At 38.7% G+C, this 18,895-nt stretch overlaps 1 protein-coding gene and 1 pseudogene across 8 annotated transcripts in view; one reads left to right on the forward strand and one right to left on the reverse strand.

Moving 5' to 3' along the window:
- DNM1L (dynamin 1 like) overlaps positions 1-18,895 on the forward strand; it is a 66,741-nt gene that overhangs the window by 37,018 nt on the left and 10,828 nt on the right. For all 8 annotated transcript variants that reach the window (XM_007968123.3, XM_007968124.3, XM_007968128.3 and 5 more), the window contains 7 exons: positions 3,012-3,132; positions 4,827-4,958; positions 6,565-6,771; positions 15,075-15,195; positions 15,412-15,567; positions 15,909-15,998; positions 17,756-17,848. In XM_007968123.3, coding sequence (XP_007966314.2) covers positions 3,012-3,132; positions 4,827-4,958; positions 6,565-6,771; positions 15,075-15,195; positions 15,412-15,567; positions 15,909-15,998; positions 17,756-17,848 — 920 coding nt within the window. The remainder of the gene's footprint in view (positions 1-3,011; positions 3,133-4,826; positions 4,959-6,564; positions 6,772-15,074; positions 15,196-15,411; positions 15,568-15,908; positions 15,999-17,755; positions 17,849-18,895) is intronic.
- On the reverse strand, positions 10,287-11,427 carry LOC103218836 (nucleosome assembly protein 1-like 1 pseudogene; annotated as a pseudogene).

Consider the following 18,895-nt stretch of genomic DNA (forward strand, 5'->3'; position numbering starts at 1 on the left):
GGTTGTGTCGTGTTTTTCTTACCCTGCTTTGAAGAATAATTTCAAATAAAAATTTGATATGAAATGGTGCTAAGACTGCCAATAAAAAATCCCATAAGCAGGGTCACTTTAACACTTTTTTTTTTTTTTTTTTTAATACAGAGTCTTGCTCTATCACCCAGGCTGGAGTGCAGTGGCGTGATCTCGGCTCACTGCAAGCTCTGCCTCCTGGGTTCAAGCCATTCTCCTACCTCAGCCTCCCAAGTAGCTGGGACTACAGGTACCCGCCACCACACCTGGCTAATTTTTTGTATTTTTAGTAGAGACAGGGTTTCACCATGTTAGCCAGGATGGTCTCGATCTCCTGACCTTGTGATCTGCCCGCCTCGTTCTCCCAAAGTGCTGGGATTACAGGTGTGAGCCACTGCGCCTGGCCCCAAAATTTTATATTTCAAGTTTTTAAGAAACTTTTTTTTAACCACTTGAGTAAATAATGTTCACTTCAGTTAAAGTAAAAGATAAACTTTATCAAAGAGTTTATTTACATTTATTTTTATTATTTAAAGTAGGCTGAGCTCAGTGGCTCATGCCCATAATACCAGCACTTTGGGAGGCAAGGCTGGTGGATCACTTGAGCTCAGGAGTTTCAGACCAGCCTGGGCAGCAAAATGAGACCCCCATCTCTATAAAAAATACAAAAAAAAAAATTAGCTGGGTATGATGGCACTGGCCTGTGGTCCTAGCTACTTGGGATGCTGAGGTGGGAGGATGGCTTGAGCCTGGAAGGCAGAGGTTGCAGTGAGCCAAGATCATGCCATTGCACTCTTGCCTGGGCTCAGAGCCAGACCTTCGTAAAAAAAACAAACAAAAAAAACCTGTTAAGCATTTTATATGTATTAACTCTATTTTAAACTGACCCTCGAGCCATAAATATTGTAATATTTTTAATCTAATCTTTTTTTTTGTATTGGATGTAGGGTCTTACTCTGTTGCCCAGGCCTGGAGTGCAGTGGCACAATCATGCCTCATTGCAGCCTCGCACTCCTGGGCTCAAGCGATCTGCCCGCCTCAGTCTCCCAAAGTGTTAGGATTACAGGAGTGAGCCACTGCACCTGGCTTGATTACTAATCTTAATCTAATAATACATCATAAGGAAATAAATGGCCTAGTATTTATTATTTATAGTATTAAAATTTTGAAACAACTTAATACGACCAACAGTTGGAAGGATTAAATAAATTATAACAGTAAAATATGAAATAATTAAAAAGGATGATTTTGTTGATTTGGAGCAATACAGAAAAATGCTTGGCATGGTGGCTCACACTTGTAATCCCAGCACTTTGGGAGGCTGAGGTGAGCGGATCACTTGAGGCCAGAAGTTCCAGAGCAACCTGGCCAACATGGTGAAAACCCATCTCTATTAAAAATACAAAAATTAGCCGGGCATGGTGGTGCATGCCTGTAATCCCAGCTACTGGGGAGGCTGAGACATGAGAATCATTTGAACTCAGGAGGCGAAGGTTACAGTGAGCCGAGATTGTACCACTGCACACACACACAAAAAATGCTTATGACTAAAAATTGTACACTATGCAGAGCAGTTGAACTCATACACTGCTGGTGGGAGTGGTATAGTCATTTTGGGAAACAAGTCTGGCAGTTTCTTGTAAAGTTAAATTAGCAGTCCCATTCCTAGGTGTTTAACCATGTTAAATGAGAACCAGTGTTCATATAAAAAACTATATACAAATGTCTACAGCATCTTTATTCATAATTTCCAAAAACTGGAAACATCTCACATGTTTCTCAGATGAGGAGTGAAACTAAAGTATAGTACATTCCATACAATGGGACACTACTCCGCAATAAAAAAGAATGGACTATTAATATACAAGAACATGGATGAATCTCAACTGCATTATGCTAAATGAAAGAAGCCAGACTCAAAAGGTTATGTACTATCTGATTTCGTTTATATAACATTCTAGAAAAGGCAAAACTAGGGATGGAAAGTTGGTTTGATTGGTTAGCATAAGAAAATTTGGTGGGGGGCGGCAGTGTCTTGAGTTGGTTGTGAAATATCTCTTGGCATTTGTCAAAACTCTTAGAACTGCACACCAAAAAGGAGTCAATATTTTTATTTTAATTTTTGTTTTTTGAGACAGGGTCTCATTCCATTGCCCAGGCTGGAGTGCAGTGGTGCAATCACGGTTCACTGCACCCTTGACCTCTTGGGCTCAGGTAGTTCTCCCACCTCAGCCTCACCTGTAGCTAGGACTACCATACCCTGCTAAATTTTCTATTTGTTGTAGAGACAGAGTTTCACCACTTTGCCCAGGCTGGTCTCGAACTCCTGGGCTCAAGCAATCTGTCCGCCTTGGCCTTCCAAAGTGTTGGGATTATAGGCATAGGCCATATCACCTGGATGTAAATTTTATATAGATTTTTTAAATGCTTACAAAATAGCCCTAAGAGTCAACAAAAAATTGCATGTGAAAAAAATCTATTTTTTAATATATACTATCTCTATATCTATATCTATATCTATATTTTTGTGAGACGGAGTCTTGCTCTGTCATCCAGGCTGGAGTGCAATGGCACGCTCTCAGCTCACTGCAACCTTCGCCTCCCGGGTTTAAGCAATTCTTCTGCCTCAGCCTCCCGAGCAGCTGGGATTATAGGCATCTACCACTACGCCTGGCTAATTTTTGTATTTTTAGTAGAGATGGGGTTTTACCATGTTAGTCAGGCTGGTCTCGAACTCCTGACCTCAGGTGATCCGCCTGCTTTGGCCTCCCAAACTGCTGGAATTACAGGCATGAGCCACCACACCTGGCAAAAATGTTTTTAAAAATTGTACACAATGTTTTAGAAAGGTAAGAAGGCATTACCAAAATGATGACAGAGGTAATACTAAGTGGGATTATAGATGAGGGTTTTCCTTTATTAATGCTTAATAGTTTTATTTAATGGATCATTTTCTTTCTTTCTTTCTTTTCTTTGCCCTTTTCTCTTTTTGCATTTACCAGGTCGCAGAACCCTAGCTGTAATCACTAAACTTGATCTCATGGATGCGGGTACCGATGCCATGGATGTATTGATGGGAAGGGTTATTCCAGTCAAACTTGGAATAATTGGAGTAGTTAACAGGTTAGCAGTTAGAATGGGATAAGAATTGGTAGCATTCTCACTTCAGAGCAAGTCTGAATTTCTAAAATCTGTTTGAAATGTGACACTGTCCTGTATTTTTTCTTCCTTTTACTATGATCTTGGTATTGCTAAAGAATCAATTGCCCTAAAGGGAGAAAAGAGATAGAAATTTTTTTTTTTTTTTGGAAACAGGGTGTCTCTGTTGCCTAGGCTGGAATGCAGTGGCGTGATTGTGGCTTATTGTAGCCTCGACCTCTGGGCTCAAGTGATCCTTCCACTTCAGCCTTTCAAGTAGCTGAGACTACAGGTGTGTACCACCACACCTGGCTAATGTTAAATTTTTTTTGTAGTGACAAGGTCTTGCCATGTTGCCCAGGCTTGGCTCGACTTCTTGGGCTCAAGCAGTCCCCCAACCTTGGTTTCCCAGGTGCTAGGATTACAGGCATGAGCCACTATGCCTGCCCCCATAGAAATTTTTAATGGAAAATGTTTCTAAAGTAAGCAATACCACAAAATGGAAGAAATGTTGTAATAGCCAGGCTTTAAGAATTCTTGCCTATCATGTTAAGCAGTGTATGAGGAGGTACTGGGTAAGGGAAAAATTACCTAATGTATACACAGTCGAGAAAGAGTTTAAGGTGGCAGGATTTTAATAGATTGGTTTAATCCCTAGCATTAGTGATTTTGTGTAATTGCCAGGATGTGACTTGGAGAAATTTTATTAAAGGTATCCTAATTATAAATAGTTGGTATTAAAAATTGGAAAAAGGAAACTATTATTGAGTGTCTAATTACGTTTTAGACACTCTACTGTGAGCAATTTGCAAATGGTATCTCTTGGAATCCTCACAGCATCCCCTGAGGTAGGTGTTGATGTCTATTTTATAATCAGAAACCTCAGGTTATACATTTAACCAAAAGTCACATGGGTAGTGAAAGAGCTGGACTCGGATGAATCTCTCTTTTAGTCCAAAGCCTTCATATGCTAGGAAACCCTGAAATTATCATGAAATCTGAGTTCTAGTCCCAGTTCTTCCATAAACTAGATACAATGTAGGTTTAAATGACACCTAATGTCTTTGGGTCTCAAGCCTTTAGAAAATGAAAATGTTTTTACTACCTGATATATAAGATCCATTCCAGTTGTCTGCTTCTATTTTAATGTCCTTCCATCCCATCCCTCCTGTCATTCTCCCATCCCCACTCTCAATTCCAACTGTCTCTTTTTTCAGGCAAGGAGGTGGTGCAACACTGTTCATTATTTGTAGATGATTGTTCTTCAAATTAACTTAATTATTTTTGGGCGAAATTAGTTCCCTGGCATGGATAAAATATACAGTTGACTAAGGCACTCTTATATTTTTATACCTGTCTATACCTGTTACTTATTGTTTTTGTCTATAGTTAATGGTAATAATGAGGCCTACTCTATTTAGGCACTAGTTACTTATAATTCACTTACTTCAAGTCTTGGCTATGCCAGTTAGTGTGTGACCTTGGGTAAGTTAGTCTCTATGGGCCTCAGTTCCTTGCTGTACAATGGGGTAATAATACTTGTCACATAAAATTATTGTGAGAATTAAATAAAACAGTCCCTGTCAGGTATTAGAGAATAATGGCTGGTGCTGTCATCATCTGAGGTAGGAAGAGGACAACCATTAAGCTGAATAGTTTTGTAATTTTTTCAACCTCAGGAGCCAGCTAGATATTAACAACAAGAAGAGTGTAACTGATTCAATCCGTGATGAGTATGCTTTTCTTCAAAAGAAATATCCATCTCTGGCCAATAGAAATGGAACAAAGTATCTTGCTAGGACTCTAAACAGGTAATTTTTTTACCTTTTGGAAATGAGATGTGTTTGTTTTTACCAATAGGTGTCTGAGAGGGTTCACTTTCAGTTCCTTACATTTTCATACTGTTCCTAACAGCTTCACTTATGGTTTCTTATATAGTAGGTTCCTGAAGAGTAGATGTCTCTATTTTTATTGGGGTGGTTGACATTACATCATCATGTAGTCTAGAATGAATGTTCAAGTGATTTTAAGATGTTTTAATTATGAAAATTTTGACAGTTAATTTAGTTTTGTGGATAGAACTAGAGATGACTTCATTTGCACTTTGCATTTCATCAACTGCATTAAAATTTGTAATTTTCACATTATCTATTCTTAACTTAGAATGTCTTTTATTTACCAGGAAAGGGAGATGGAAAAACAAAGAAATAGAATGTCTTTTATTCCTATTCACTGTAGAAATAACTTAAGTTGTATACGTTGGATTCTGAATACCCATTGATGGTGGGGGACTAAAAGATGTTTCTAGATTATTTATAAATGACTGAAGTAGAAGCCATTTTCTCTTACTTTTATTCCTTAAAGACTGATAGATTTGGATCTTAATAAGGTTGATTTTTACTTTGCTGGTTACTAATTGTAAATGACAGAAACCAAAATTATATAGGAAGAATTGATTGAGTGGCTTGCTTTCTCTGTGGTAACTGCAGTAATATGAAAATAATTTGCATTTTTTTTCCTTTTATGATTTAGGAAAAACGAATACAAATTGTTTTTTTCCTATTTACACACAGTTAATCAGTATGGCACATAATGCTTCTGAGAGCAGATACATGGGGAGTTTTCCTCATACATCAAGCAAGGAATTCTCCAGGGGATTGTAGCTGAATGTCCTTTAATTCAATGCTAACACTATTTAACTGGCGATAGCGTCAGCTCCCACAGTTTGAGGGTTCAGTCCCACAAGACTGCCCCCAAGTCAGATGCTAGTTATAAGCACACGTTGTAGCCTGTGTTTCTGACTGATGGACTATAAGTCAGGGTACCCATGACTCCCGTTTCATGTTTGATTAATTTGTTAGAGTGGCTCACAGAGGTCAGGGAAACACTACTTAACATATACCCATTTACTATAAAGCATATTAGAAAGGATATAGGTAAATAGCCAGATGAAGAGATGCACAGGGCCGGGCATGTGGGAAGGAATGTGGAGCTTCCATGCCCTCTCTGGGCACACCACACTCCGGGAACCTTCATGTGTTCTACTCTCTGAAGACTCCGTGAACTGCGTCCTTTTGAGTTTTTATGGAAACTTCATTGGCCACTGGTGATCAGCTCAACCTTTGGCCTCTCTCCCTTCTTCTGAGGCTGTTCTGGTGACCAGCTCCCATCCTGAAGCTATCTAGGGACTCCCAGCCACCAGTCATCTCATTAACATGCAAAGACACTCTAAACACTCTTATGCTTTTGGAGAGTCCAAGGATTTTAGGAGCTGACTGCCAGGAAATGAAGACAAAGACCAAATATGTATTTCACAGTATCACATTTGCCAGGACAAATTATTTGATAGGTTTTCCCCATTTTAAAAATTTGACTTATTTTACTTTTAAATCCTTCCTTTCTAAAAACCTTTTTTAGGTTACTGATGCATCACATCAGAGATTGCTTACCAGAGTTGAAAACAAGAATAAATGTTCTAGCTGCTCAGTATCAGTCTCTTCTAAATAGCTACGGTGAACCCGTGGATGATAAAAGTGCTACTTTACTCCAGCTTATTACCAAATTTGCCACAGAATATTGTAACACGATTGAAGGAACTGCAAAATATATTGAAACTTCAGAGCTGTAAGTAAGGAATGTTTCTGTAGATTTGGTTACCTACAGTGCTCGGTCACTTTTCCTTTTGTGAAGATGACTTCAGCTCAGATTATCTGAGATTTGTTATCTATAAAACAAAAATATAATTTTGTAGAGATAATAGGATGATGTCTGGTTGTGTGAAAATATGTTTTGTAAATGATGTAAAGCAAAGTAAAATTTTCATGTATTTGTAAAACTATTTTAATAAGAAAAAATATTTCTTAATTTAGCTTTTAAAGTGTTTGTTTCTTTAGTACACACAGTATAATTGCTCATAAAAAATTAGAAAATGCAGATAAGTAAAAATAAAACATAAAAACAAAATTACATGGTGATGTGCACCCGTAGCCCAGCTGCTCAGGAGGCTGAGGTAGGAGAATCCCTTGAGTTCAGGAGTTCAAGGCCAGCCTGGGCGACATATTGAGACTCCCTTTCTCTCTCTCTTTTTTAAAAATTAAATCCAAATTTTATTAAGGATTTCAAGTTACATACTTCAAATTTCTAGAATGGAATGGAATAATTTTGGAACTGGAAAAATGGCATAAACACTGACATCCCTTGAAACTTCAATTTTATAAAGAAAATTCTTTGGCAAACCACATCCCCATTATGTAACAAGACTAGGTATTATCTACACCTTCACTTTGGCAATAGCTATTTCCTAAAAGAATGAAAAAGATGATTTTGCTACCTCAGTTTGTTAAAAATGGGATTCTGGCCAGGCACAGTGGCTCATGCCTGTAATCCCAGCACTTTGGGAGGCTAAGGCGGGCGAATCACCTGACGTCAGGAGTTCGAAACCAGCCTGGCTAACATGATGAAACCCCATCTCTACTAAAAATAGAGATGTAATGTAATCCCAGCTACTTGGGAGATTGAGGCAGGAGAATCTCTTGAACCTGTGAGGCGGAGGTTGCAGTGATCCGAGATGGTGCTACTGCACTCTGGCCTGGGCAACAAAGCAAGACTCTGTCTCAGAAAAAAAAAAGTGATTCTGTCTTTAAAGTTCAGAAAAAGCTGCATTTAGATGAACTACGGTTACCAAAAACAAACAAACAAAAAAAGTGTCTAATCAAAGCAAAGGAAATCATTTTGAAAATAAAGAGAACAAAGCTGTTATAATTGGTTAAGGATTTCCAGTAGTAAGTTAAAATCTCAGGAGAGGAATGGATAGCACTACAAACAATGTGTTCACTTCCAAGACCTTAACACTAACTTCTCAAAAAGGAAGTTTTCATCACCTCTAAAAATGAATTCAATGTAATTTTGTTAAAAGCAGGAAATCTAGACCTTCCTGTAATGACAATCCAATAGTCCACCCTCACCATCGTCAAAAGAAAGTTGCCTCAAAATCAACAGTAATTAGCCTGAGGTATTGTAAATGTGGCTCTACAGTCTGAAATTTAATGGCATCTTTTGTCAAAAATAGTCTTATTTCCACTTTACTCTCATGACTACAATAATATAGTGCTCTCCCTGTAGTACTACAACGCAGTCATACAGAAAAAAATTCTTTCACCTTGTGAAATAGTGCATCCATCCACTTCTATAAAAATAGGAGCCACACTGGCCAGGCGCGGTGGCTCATGCCTGTAATCCCAGCACTTTGGGAGGCTGAGGCAGGCGGATTATGAGGTTGAGAGATCGAGACCATCCTGGCCAACATGATGAAACCCCGTCTCTACTAAAAATACAAAAATTAGCCGGGTGTGGTGGTGCATGCCTGTAATCCAAGCTACTCAGTAGTCTGAGGCAGGAGAATTGCTTGAACCCGGGAGTTGGAGGTTGCAGTGAGCTGAGATCGCACCACTACACTCCAGCCTGGTCAACAGAGAGACACTCTGTCTCCAAAAAAAAAAAATATATATATATATATATATTTTATATATATATATATATATATGCGCCACACAAAGATCACTAACTGATAATTTAGTTGATAACTGAACTGTTTTCTAGTTTAGTTATCAAAGTGTGGTGTGAACAACATGCTGAGTGTCACACTGGCATTACAAATAGGCCCAAAATTTTGAGCTTTTAACGAGATCAAGAAACATTTTATGAGATTTAACTCAATATGCCTTAACACATCCATGAGGTAGTTAAATAAACAGTACTACACATTTTAATACATAGCAAACAGAAGCATGGGTAATTGACATACTCATACTTTAAGCAATAAGAATTAGAAGAAACCACAGAAGCTTGGGGCCTTCTCTCTAGCTCTACCCCAAAGAAAATGAACTTTAACTTTTTTTTTTTTTTAAAGCATCATATTGCTTAACATTTTTTTCTTCTTCTTCTCCTTTTTTTACACTTGCTTATTAGTATAGTATCTCTTTCCAAAGCTGGTACCCTTTTCACTAATGTGGTAAAAACTGAGTATAACCCTTAATTCAAGCTAGGCCTCTGCTTCTACCTGAATTGGTACAAAATTAAGACATTATCTTGTAAGAACTAAAATTGTATTTGAAATTTTTATTTTAGGCTACAAAAACAAGCAAACAAACAAGTAACTTGAAAATAGGTCTTGTCAAATGATGTAAATTCATCCTTTCCAGGGAAGCAGAAGGTAGATCCTACTACAAAGAAAAGATGCTTAGTTAATGGAGGTTAAATTTAAAAGTATAGTTAAATTCAGGCTAACTTCTGAAAATCCTGTTTTATTCATCTCACTGTTGTACCAGTAACTATACTGAGTCAGGTTACTTTACAGTTAACTATTTCACCTATAACACAATAATCCATTAACAATCTAATACAGTTATTGGGTGTGGTCATACTGGAAATTCTTAAATTCTTAACCATATAGTTGCCTTGCCCATTTTTTTTTTTTCTTTCAGACCGAGTCTTGCTCAGCCACCCAGGCTGGAGTGCAGTGGCATGATCTCAGCTCACTGCAACCACCATCTCCTGGGTTCAAGCGATTCTCCCGTCTCAGCCTCCTGAGTAGCTGGGATTACAGGCACCTGCCATCATGCCCAGCTAATTTTTGTATTTTAGTAGAGATGGGGTTTCACCGTGTTAGGCTGGTCTTGAACTCCTGACCTCAGGTGATCTGCCTGCCTCAGCCTCTCAAAGTGCTAGGAATACAGGCGTGAGCCACTGCGCATGCCAAGTTTTTTTTTTTTTTTAAACGATGAATTGTCTTAGTATAAGTCCCTGCATTTCTGTAACAAAGTAATGAAAGGCACAGCTAATCCAAGCAGACTTAACCCTATTCAACAGACAGCTGAAAAAATACTTTGGTTCTTCAAGGAAAAAATTCCGGGAAAAAAAAAAAAAGTGTTTCCTTTAACAGTTGTTAATTTTCATAGCTGTACTCCAAGAGCTACATAAAAAGATTCCAGAGGAATCAAATTATTAGCAATGAATGAACATGTGTGACAGAATTTGTGCATTCAACATATCTGGCAGAAAAACTAGTGAAAATGCTAGCTAGAACAAATTGGTCTTTAAAATATCAGTTTCCTGTCCTTTAAAACAAAAATTACCTAGTCTACCAAGAAAATACAAAAACATAAGGCAGTAAGTAAGAGTTGTGTTTAGGCTATTACAGTGCAGGTTATCCTCAAGGCCACATATATCCTGCTTCACTGCTGCTTGCATTCTGCTGGGTTTTGATCCTTCTTCAGGTCATAGTCTGGATCATTTCCCTCATCTCCTTCATCTTCCCCTTCCTCATCTGCTTCATCTTCTTCACCATACTCATCATCATCATCTTCAGTAACTCCTCCAGTAAACTATAACACTGATCTTGGGATTATATGCTCACATAAAAAGTGACCAATTTTGAAGTCTGCAGCGAGGATAGCTTCAGCAGCATCATCCAGATCTGCACTCTCAGGAACTTCAGGGGGGGCAAGAAAATTAAAGAAAGAGTCATTGGAAACTGTTTTGGTCACAGTACGAATTGTCCCATGTACCTTGTGTTTCTGCTTCTTAATGGTTTTCAAAGTGACATTCTTTCCTTTTTTCCAATCTATCTGGCCCCCTGTACAACCCATAATTTCTGGTCCATCAAAAGAAAAGGGATCAGAATCATCTGGTTCTGGTTCTAACCTTATCCTACATGTCTTTGTCAGCACTTCATTTGTAAAATATTCACTGGGTTCAAAGTGAAATTCTAAGACAAAACTCTTCGGCTGGCCAGCATCTGAGAACTTCACTTTAGTATCTTCGAAATGCTTCAGAATAGGTTCATCATGTTCCTGAAGCATATCACTGAGTAAGTCAACGTTCTTAAAAACAGATAACCAAAATTCAGGAATTCCTTTGGGGTCTTCTTTTTCTTCATCCTTTTTCTCATCTTCAGTCTTGGCCTTTTTTTCCAACTCCTCTGAAATCTCATCTTCTTCATCTGGTTTCCATTCACATTCTTCATAGGTTCATAAATTGCTTATCAAATAGAGGCTGATAGAGAACAGCATACTTTCTTTCAAGATTGTGAACTTCCTCATATAATTTGGCTTCTATCTGTGCACTTATGCAGGTTTTTGAGAGTATTCACTCCTCTTTTAACTACCCTAGCTAGGCAGGTTGTCAATGTCTGCCATGTTGTAAGAACTCAAATATCAGAGGCTAGTATGGGGAGCCAGGCGGGTGGAGCTGTGCAGGCAGTGACTCAGGGCAGCAGCGGTGGTGGGAGGAGCAAGAGGAGGTGGTGGGAGGAGCAAGAGGCAGTGCTGCAAGCAGATGGCGCTAAAAAAGGAGACCCCTTTTCTGAAAACAAAAACAAACCCTTAATTTCACCAACCCAAGATAATTCCTAAAATTTGGCATTGAACTAGGCATTTTTCTATGCATCTATAACACATAGATGCCTGTACTACATATCTTTAAAAATCAGATGCTATACCTATCTTGGAATCATTTCTTAAATCATGTAACAAATAACTTTCTATCTCATACATTATCAGTCTGAAGAATTGCAAAGTATTTTACTTTTTAGATATACCCTCATTTGTTGGGCCAGTCTCCTACTACTGGATAGTTTGTTTTCTGTTATATACACATATAAGCTGTGATGGACTACCTGCATCTATCTTTGGGGCTTGTGTCCAAGTAAACACTGAGGATAAATTTGTAGAAGTAAGTTTATTAGATTAAAGGATATAATATCCTTAGAATCTTACATTACATATTGCATATTGTTAGCATATTGTACTGTTTTACTACTAGCAAGAACAACCATTTCTCTAAAAACATCTTTTTATTCTGAAATAATTATAGACTCACAGGAAGTTGCAGGGTGATGTACAGGGAGGTCCCACTCACCCTCCACTGTGTACCCTTTCCCCAACTTCCCCCACTGTTGGACATCTTGCATAACTACAGTACAATAACAAAGTGAGAAAATGGACATGGGTACAATCCACAGAGCTTGTTCAGATTTATACGTTAACTCATTTGTGTGTTTGTGTGTGTGTGTGTGTGTGTGTGTGTGTAGTTCTATACACTTTAATATAACCGAGATGGTCTTCATATGGTCAACTCCGTAAAGAGAGTATTTATCAGACTAATTATTGAATGGTTATATATATGGCATATTGAAAAAAATAAAGATGACCACAAATGGGCCTTTAAAGAGTTTAGTGGGTAAAGTACGTCAAGGTAATACTGGGCTTGATTAGGCTGCAAAAGTATAACTTTTATTTAAATACTTCTTATTGTTATATATAATTCATATTCAGAAAAGTACATATAGCGTATATGAACACTTTATAAATAGTTAATGAACCAATTATCTGTGTCTACCTAATGAAGCGTTTCAGACATTGAAGAGAGACCATTGACATTTATTTCAGGGTTTGGGAGAGCTCCACATTTAAGAAGGCATTTGAATTGGGCTCTGAATAGAATTTGAGAAGCCAGTAATGAGAGGGTGTTTCAGGCTTGGGAACAGCAAAGAATAATGCAAGAATAATGTTTTTGTAGAACAGCATGTATAGTGATGCCACATAATAGGAGATAAGACAGGAAGGGTGTCTAGGAACAAGACTGTAGATAAGAAGTCTTTTCTGTCTTGCTCTGTCGCCCACTCTGGAATGCAGTGGCGCGATCTCGGCTCACTGCAACCTCCGCCTCCCAAGTTCAAGTGATTCTCCTGCCTCACCCTCCCCAGTAGCTGGGACTACAGGCGTGTGCCACCATGTCTGGCTAATTTTTTTTTTTTTTTGTATTTTTATTAGAGATGGGGTTTCACCGTGTTAGCCAGGATGGTCTCAATCTCATGAACTCGTGATCCACTTGCCTTGGCCTCCCAAAATGCTGGGATTACAGACGTGAGTCACTGCACCCAGCCCCACCGCCCTTTTTTTTTTTTTTGAGACAGTCTCACTCTATTGCCCAAGCTGGAGTGTAGTGGCGTGATCTCGGCTCACTGCAAACTCCGCCTCCTGGGTTCAAGTGATTCTCTTGCCTCAGCCTCCTGAGTAGCTGGGATTACAGGTGCGCACTACTATGCCCGGCTAATTTTTTGTATTTTTAATAGAGATGCTGTTTCACCGCGCTGGCCAGGCTGGTCTCGAACTCCTGACCTTGTGATCCGCCTGCCTCGGCCTCCCAAAGTGCTGGGATTACAGGCATGAGCCACTGCGCCCAGCCGAAATTCTTATCTATTAAGCAATTACTCCTCATTCCCCTCTCCTCCAGCCCTGGTAACCTCTAATTTAATTAATTAATTAATTAATTAATTAATTTTGAGACAGCGCCTCACTTTACTGCCGAGGCTGGAATGCAGTGGCACAGTCTGGGCCAGTCTCTGCCTCCCAGGCTCAAGCAATCATCCTGCCTCAGCCTCCTGAGTAGCTGGGACTACAGGTGCCCACCATCACACCTGGCTAATTTTTGTATTTTTTTGTATTTTTAGTAGAGACTGGGTTTCACCATGTTGGGCAGGCTAGTCTTGAACTCCTGACCTCAGGTGATCTGCCCGCCTCGGCCTCCCAAAGTGTTGGGATGACAGGTGTGAGCCACCGTGTCCGGCCAAATTGACTTTCTGTGTCTGAATTTGCCTATTGTAGATACTTCATATAAATTGAATCATTCAGTATTTGTCCTTTTGTGCTTGGCTTACTTCTGTTAGCATAATATTAGACTAGTACCTTTTACCTGAGCTACTATAAAAAGGTACTCAATAGTGGTTGTAAAAATAGAGAGGAAGGGATGATTTGGGGAGGCATTATAAAGGTATTTGCACAATTCAACTGGACTTGAATTTGAAAAAGATAATACCAGAGTTTCTAGTTATTAAACAAGATAGGAAACATAAGGTGCTCAGTAACTGTATCAAGAGATTTTATTTGTCTAAGGCTGAGTGCGTTGGCTCATGCCTGTAATCCCAACACTTTGGGAGGCTGAGGCGGGCACATGAGGTCAAGAGATTGAGACCATTCTGGCCATTGTGGTGAAACCCCATCTCTACTAAAAATACAAAAATTAGCTGGGCATGGTGGCACATGCCTGTAGTCCCAGCTACTTGGGAGGCTGAGGCAGGAGAATCACTTGAACCCGGGAGGCGGAGGTTGCAGTGAGCCAAGAGCCCACCACTGCATTCCAGCCTGGGCAACAGAGCGAGACTCCGTCTCAAAAAAAACCAGAAAAACAAAAACAACAACAAAAAGAGATTTAATTTGTCTAAAGCAAGAGTAGGGCTGGGCACGAGTGGCTCATGCCTGTCATCCCAGCACTTTGGGAGGTCAAGGCGGGTGGATCACTTGAGGTCAGGAGTTTGAGACAAGCCTGGCTAACAAGCTATGCTTATTTATTTACATATTGTCTGTGGCTGCTTATGTGCTTAATGGTAGAGTTGAGTAGTTGCAGCAGAGACTGTATGACCTGAAAAGCCTAAAATACTAACTATGTGACCCTTTATGGAAAAAGTATGCCAACCTCTACTTCAGATTGTGAATCAATGGAAATAAATATAAGGCACTGTTTCCTATTCTCAAGGAGCTTATATTCTAGTTGAGGAAAACTAGGGCAGCGAAAAGGTGCTTAGCAATTCTTAGTTAACTGTTGTTTTATGTCAGAACATGTATTATATTTACAAATATATATATATATATACACTTATCATTTAATGATTCCTTTTCCCATTTAAAAAAATTGGAGAAACTAGTTCATAATGAGTTGAATTAGAACACATGGTAATGGGAATGAATGAAATTGTTTATCTGAGGCTTTCTCAGAAAATAAGATGAACTTTAAGGTCTAGAAAGACTTCTAACTTGTATCTTCTTTCCCCTTTCACAATGCCAGAAACCATATACTTCATTGCCTTTCAGATGCGGTGGTGCTAGAATTTGTTATATTTTCCATGAGACTTTTGGGCGAACCTTAGAATCTGTCGATCCACTTGGTGGCCTTAACACTATTGACATTTTGACTGCCATTAGAAATGCTACTGTGAGTATGCTTAGCTTTTTAGACTGTAAAAAAAATGAGGTTAAAATTTTTCTTACCCATATACTATGTCTTTTTAAACTTAATTATACAGTTTATTTTGCTCTCATATTTGAAATTAAAAAGCATTTTGCATGAAAAATACAAAAAATGTGACTTAACCTTTGGGAAGAACTGAAATTACATATATAATAAGAGTTCTAAGTTTTATTTTCTCAGGGTCCTCGTCCTGCTTTATTTGTGCCTGAGGTTTCATTTGAGTTACTGGTGAAGCGGCAAATCAAACGTCTAGAAGAGCCCAGCCTCCGCTGTGTGGAACTGGTTCATGAGGAAATGCAAAGGATCATTCAGCACTGTAGCAATTACAGTACACAGGTAACGGAGAGAAATGTAACAGGTTTCACGTAAACTAGAAAAGAACATGAAGCGGTGGTTTCACTGGGTGGAAGGAAATGTGTAAGATGGGATACAAGGTAAAATCTGTAGTTCCCTTACCTGAAAGTGATTTGAAATAGGATTCTTAAATGTAGGCTCTAAATCTAATTCAGTATTTCTGTGATCATTAAATAAAAGAAAATGACTGTTGACCTGGCATGGTGGCTTATCCATGTAGTCTCAGCTATTTGGGAGGCTAAGGTGGGAGGATGACTTAGTGAGACTATGTCTTAAAAAGAAAAAAAACAAACTTACATTTTTCTTTCATCTACCATTTATAGGAATTGTTACGATTTCCTAAACTTCATGATGCCATAGTTGAAGTGGTGACTTGTCTTCTTCGTAAAAGGTTGCCTGTTACAAATGAAATGGTGAGCTGCTATAGCATAGATCATTGTAATTACTATGAGTCACAGTTTAAATTTTTGCTTGACTGCTTTTTAATAAACATTATATGGTTACTTTAGAGTTTAGGCATAATGTTTTCCAGTGTATTGGGAGGAAAAAGAAGTTGAGTTTCAGTCTCATTTTGAAGGAAAATTTTTAATAATTCTGGTATAAAGTGTATTTTTTCTTCATATTTTAATCGTTGGCCTACAGACATGGGTTTTCTTGAAAATATTTATGATTGAGGGGTGTGAATAGCTTTGCTGTATTATTTAGTACCACTGATCTTAACAGAAAATTAGTTCCATCTTTAGCCTCAGTAAACTGAGCCTTTATAGCACACTCTTACTTTGAGGTACGTCGGCATAATCTGGCCACTTCTGCAGTTTGCTTGTTATGACCTAATAACTATAATATCATAGTTGCTTGCTACTATTCTGTGGGTTGCTGCTATCCACACAAATAAAAATGCTGAAATTGGCAGAAATATGGGATAAGCATTTAAAATTGCCCTTATGCCTCTAATTGTTGGCTGGGTTTTTGTTTTTTGTTTTTCTTTCTGATCACTAAAAGTGCATTTGGGTCCTTGGCTCAGGATGGTGAGCCCCGTGGAGGTTACTAAGAGTACAAAACCATCCTTGGAATGTAAGTGCTGCTGTTTGGCTGTTTCTTTAGTGAGGACACCCCTCAGATTCTGATGTCTAAGACTGAATATAGCACAGAATCATTGGACCTTCATTTTAATAGACCCTTTTTATCCAGTTCTGGACTGATAAGTGCCATTCTGATACCTGAGATTTGTTAGGACAGCACATAATAAAGGGCTTAAGTTTATTCTCTCTGTAAGACTTAGTGGTGTGGTAGCTCACGCCTGTAATCCCAGCACTTTGGGAGGTCGAGGTGGGTGGATCACCTGAGGTCGGGAGTTTGAGACCAGCCTGGCCAACATGGAGAAACCCCGTCTCTACTAAAAATACAAAATTAGCCAGGCGTGGTGGCGCATGCCTGTAATCCCAGCTCCTCGGGAGGCTGAGGCAAGAGAATCACTTGAACCCAGGAGGTGGAGGTTGCGGTGAGCCGAGATTGCGCCACTGCACTCCAGCCTGGGCAATAAGAGCGAAACTCCATCTCAAAAAACAAACAAACAAACAAACAAAGACTTAGCAATTCTGTAGAGGGCTGGATAAATTAATTTTAACTTTTCTATTTTCCTCTAAGGATTTTGAACTACATATAATATTTTAACTAGGTGCTTTATAGTTAAGGCTAACCAGTCACTACCTCAGGTCATTAGATGTATCCTTTACCCAAATAAAATTAACATTTTTAACTTATGCCTGGTTATGAACTTATTTTCTTATTGTTGAAAACGAACTTAAAAAGTGACATGGAATAGTGGATGATCTGAAGTTTTAATAGCAAAGTTGCATACAGCATTGGAATTTAGATTTGCATCAAATAGATGACTATTTTTCCCTAACAGTAAAATACTTGTAGTTACTTTAATGTTATTGTTCCCTCTTAGAAATGCAGTTTTAGATGCTGAAATGTAAATAATTTTAAAGCTAAATTATTGTTTGACATAAGATTCATCAGTTGGAATATAATTATCAAGTAATTTAGGCATAAGTTTCCTGTACTTTTTCGGTATTGTCTGTTTCATAAGTTTTATATATAAATTTCTCAAAGTAAAATATGGTTGATGTATTTTTGTATATAGCCTAACTTACCTTTTTTCTAGGTCCATAACTTAGTGGCAATTGAACTGGCTTATATCAACACAAAACATCCAGACTTTGCTGATGCTTGTGGCCTAATGAACAATAATATAGAGGTAAATATAATTCTTACACTTTTTCACAGAAGAATCTGTTGTAACTCAGTTATATCAAACTTACTTAGCACGGAGTAATGATAAAATAGACATGTGCCACATGAGTGCCTGCTGCATGCCAGGAAGTATGCTGAGGGGATTACATTGTTTTCTTAATTCTCAAAACCTCCTGGAGGCATTATTACTTTCTGCTTACGAAATTGAAATTCAGAAAGAATCTGAGAATTCATTGATTTGGTGTGACTGGCTCTATTTTGGTAACTTATAGTTTATACAGGGGAAGTGTGTACAACAAAGTGTTTAAAATTGTTTTCATTTGGCTCTGAAAGCTGTGAAGGAAACACTCAAGAATTGACCAACTTAGCATAAATTTGGAAAAGCAGAGTGCTTTTTTCACCAGTACTGGGGTGGCTGCATTTCATGGATCTTTTCTTTCCTTTTGATGTTAATGTAACAAATTGAATAAGATCTCAGATGGAGCCAAGGCTGGTGGACAGAGCAATTGATCCAGAAGCCATTTTTTTCCTCTGCCACTTTTCTCCAAAAATAGTACATTTTTCTGTTACTCCCTAATTCAGTAAGACCTCAGAGTCCCCTTTTGTATCAAATTTCCTCTTCTGCGTATGCGGTGAGAAAATTGTAAATATGCAGTTCAGAAGCTGGAAGGGATCCTGTGTTATTGACTTCAATTCCGGTTAAAACAGATGGGGTGGTCAGGCGTGGTAGCTCACACCTGTAATCCCAGCACTTTGGGAGGCCAAGGCAGGTGGATCACCTGACTTCAGGAGTTCGAGACCAGCCTGGCCAACATGGTAAAACCCTGTCTCTACTAAAAAATACAAAAAATTAGCTGGGGTTGGTGGCAGGTGCCTGTAATCTGAGCTACTAGGGAGGCTGAGGCAGGAGAATCACTTGATAACAGGCGGTGGAAGTTGCAGTGAGCTGAGATCGTGCCATTGCACTCCAGCCTGGGCAACAAGAGCAAAACTCTGTCTCCAAAAAAAAAAAAAAAAAATGGGGAGCTTGAGGTTTACAGATAGCAGTTAT

This window comes from Chlorocebus sabaeus, chromosome 11 (genome assembly GCF_047675955.1).
Source record: "Chlorocebus sabaeus isolate Y175 chromosome 11, mChlSab1.0.hap1, whole genome shotgun sequence".
NCBI classification, from domain to species: Eukaryota; Metazoa; Chordata; class Mammalia; order Primates; family Cercopithecidae; genus Chlorocebus; species Chlorocebus sabaeus.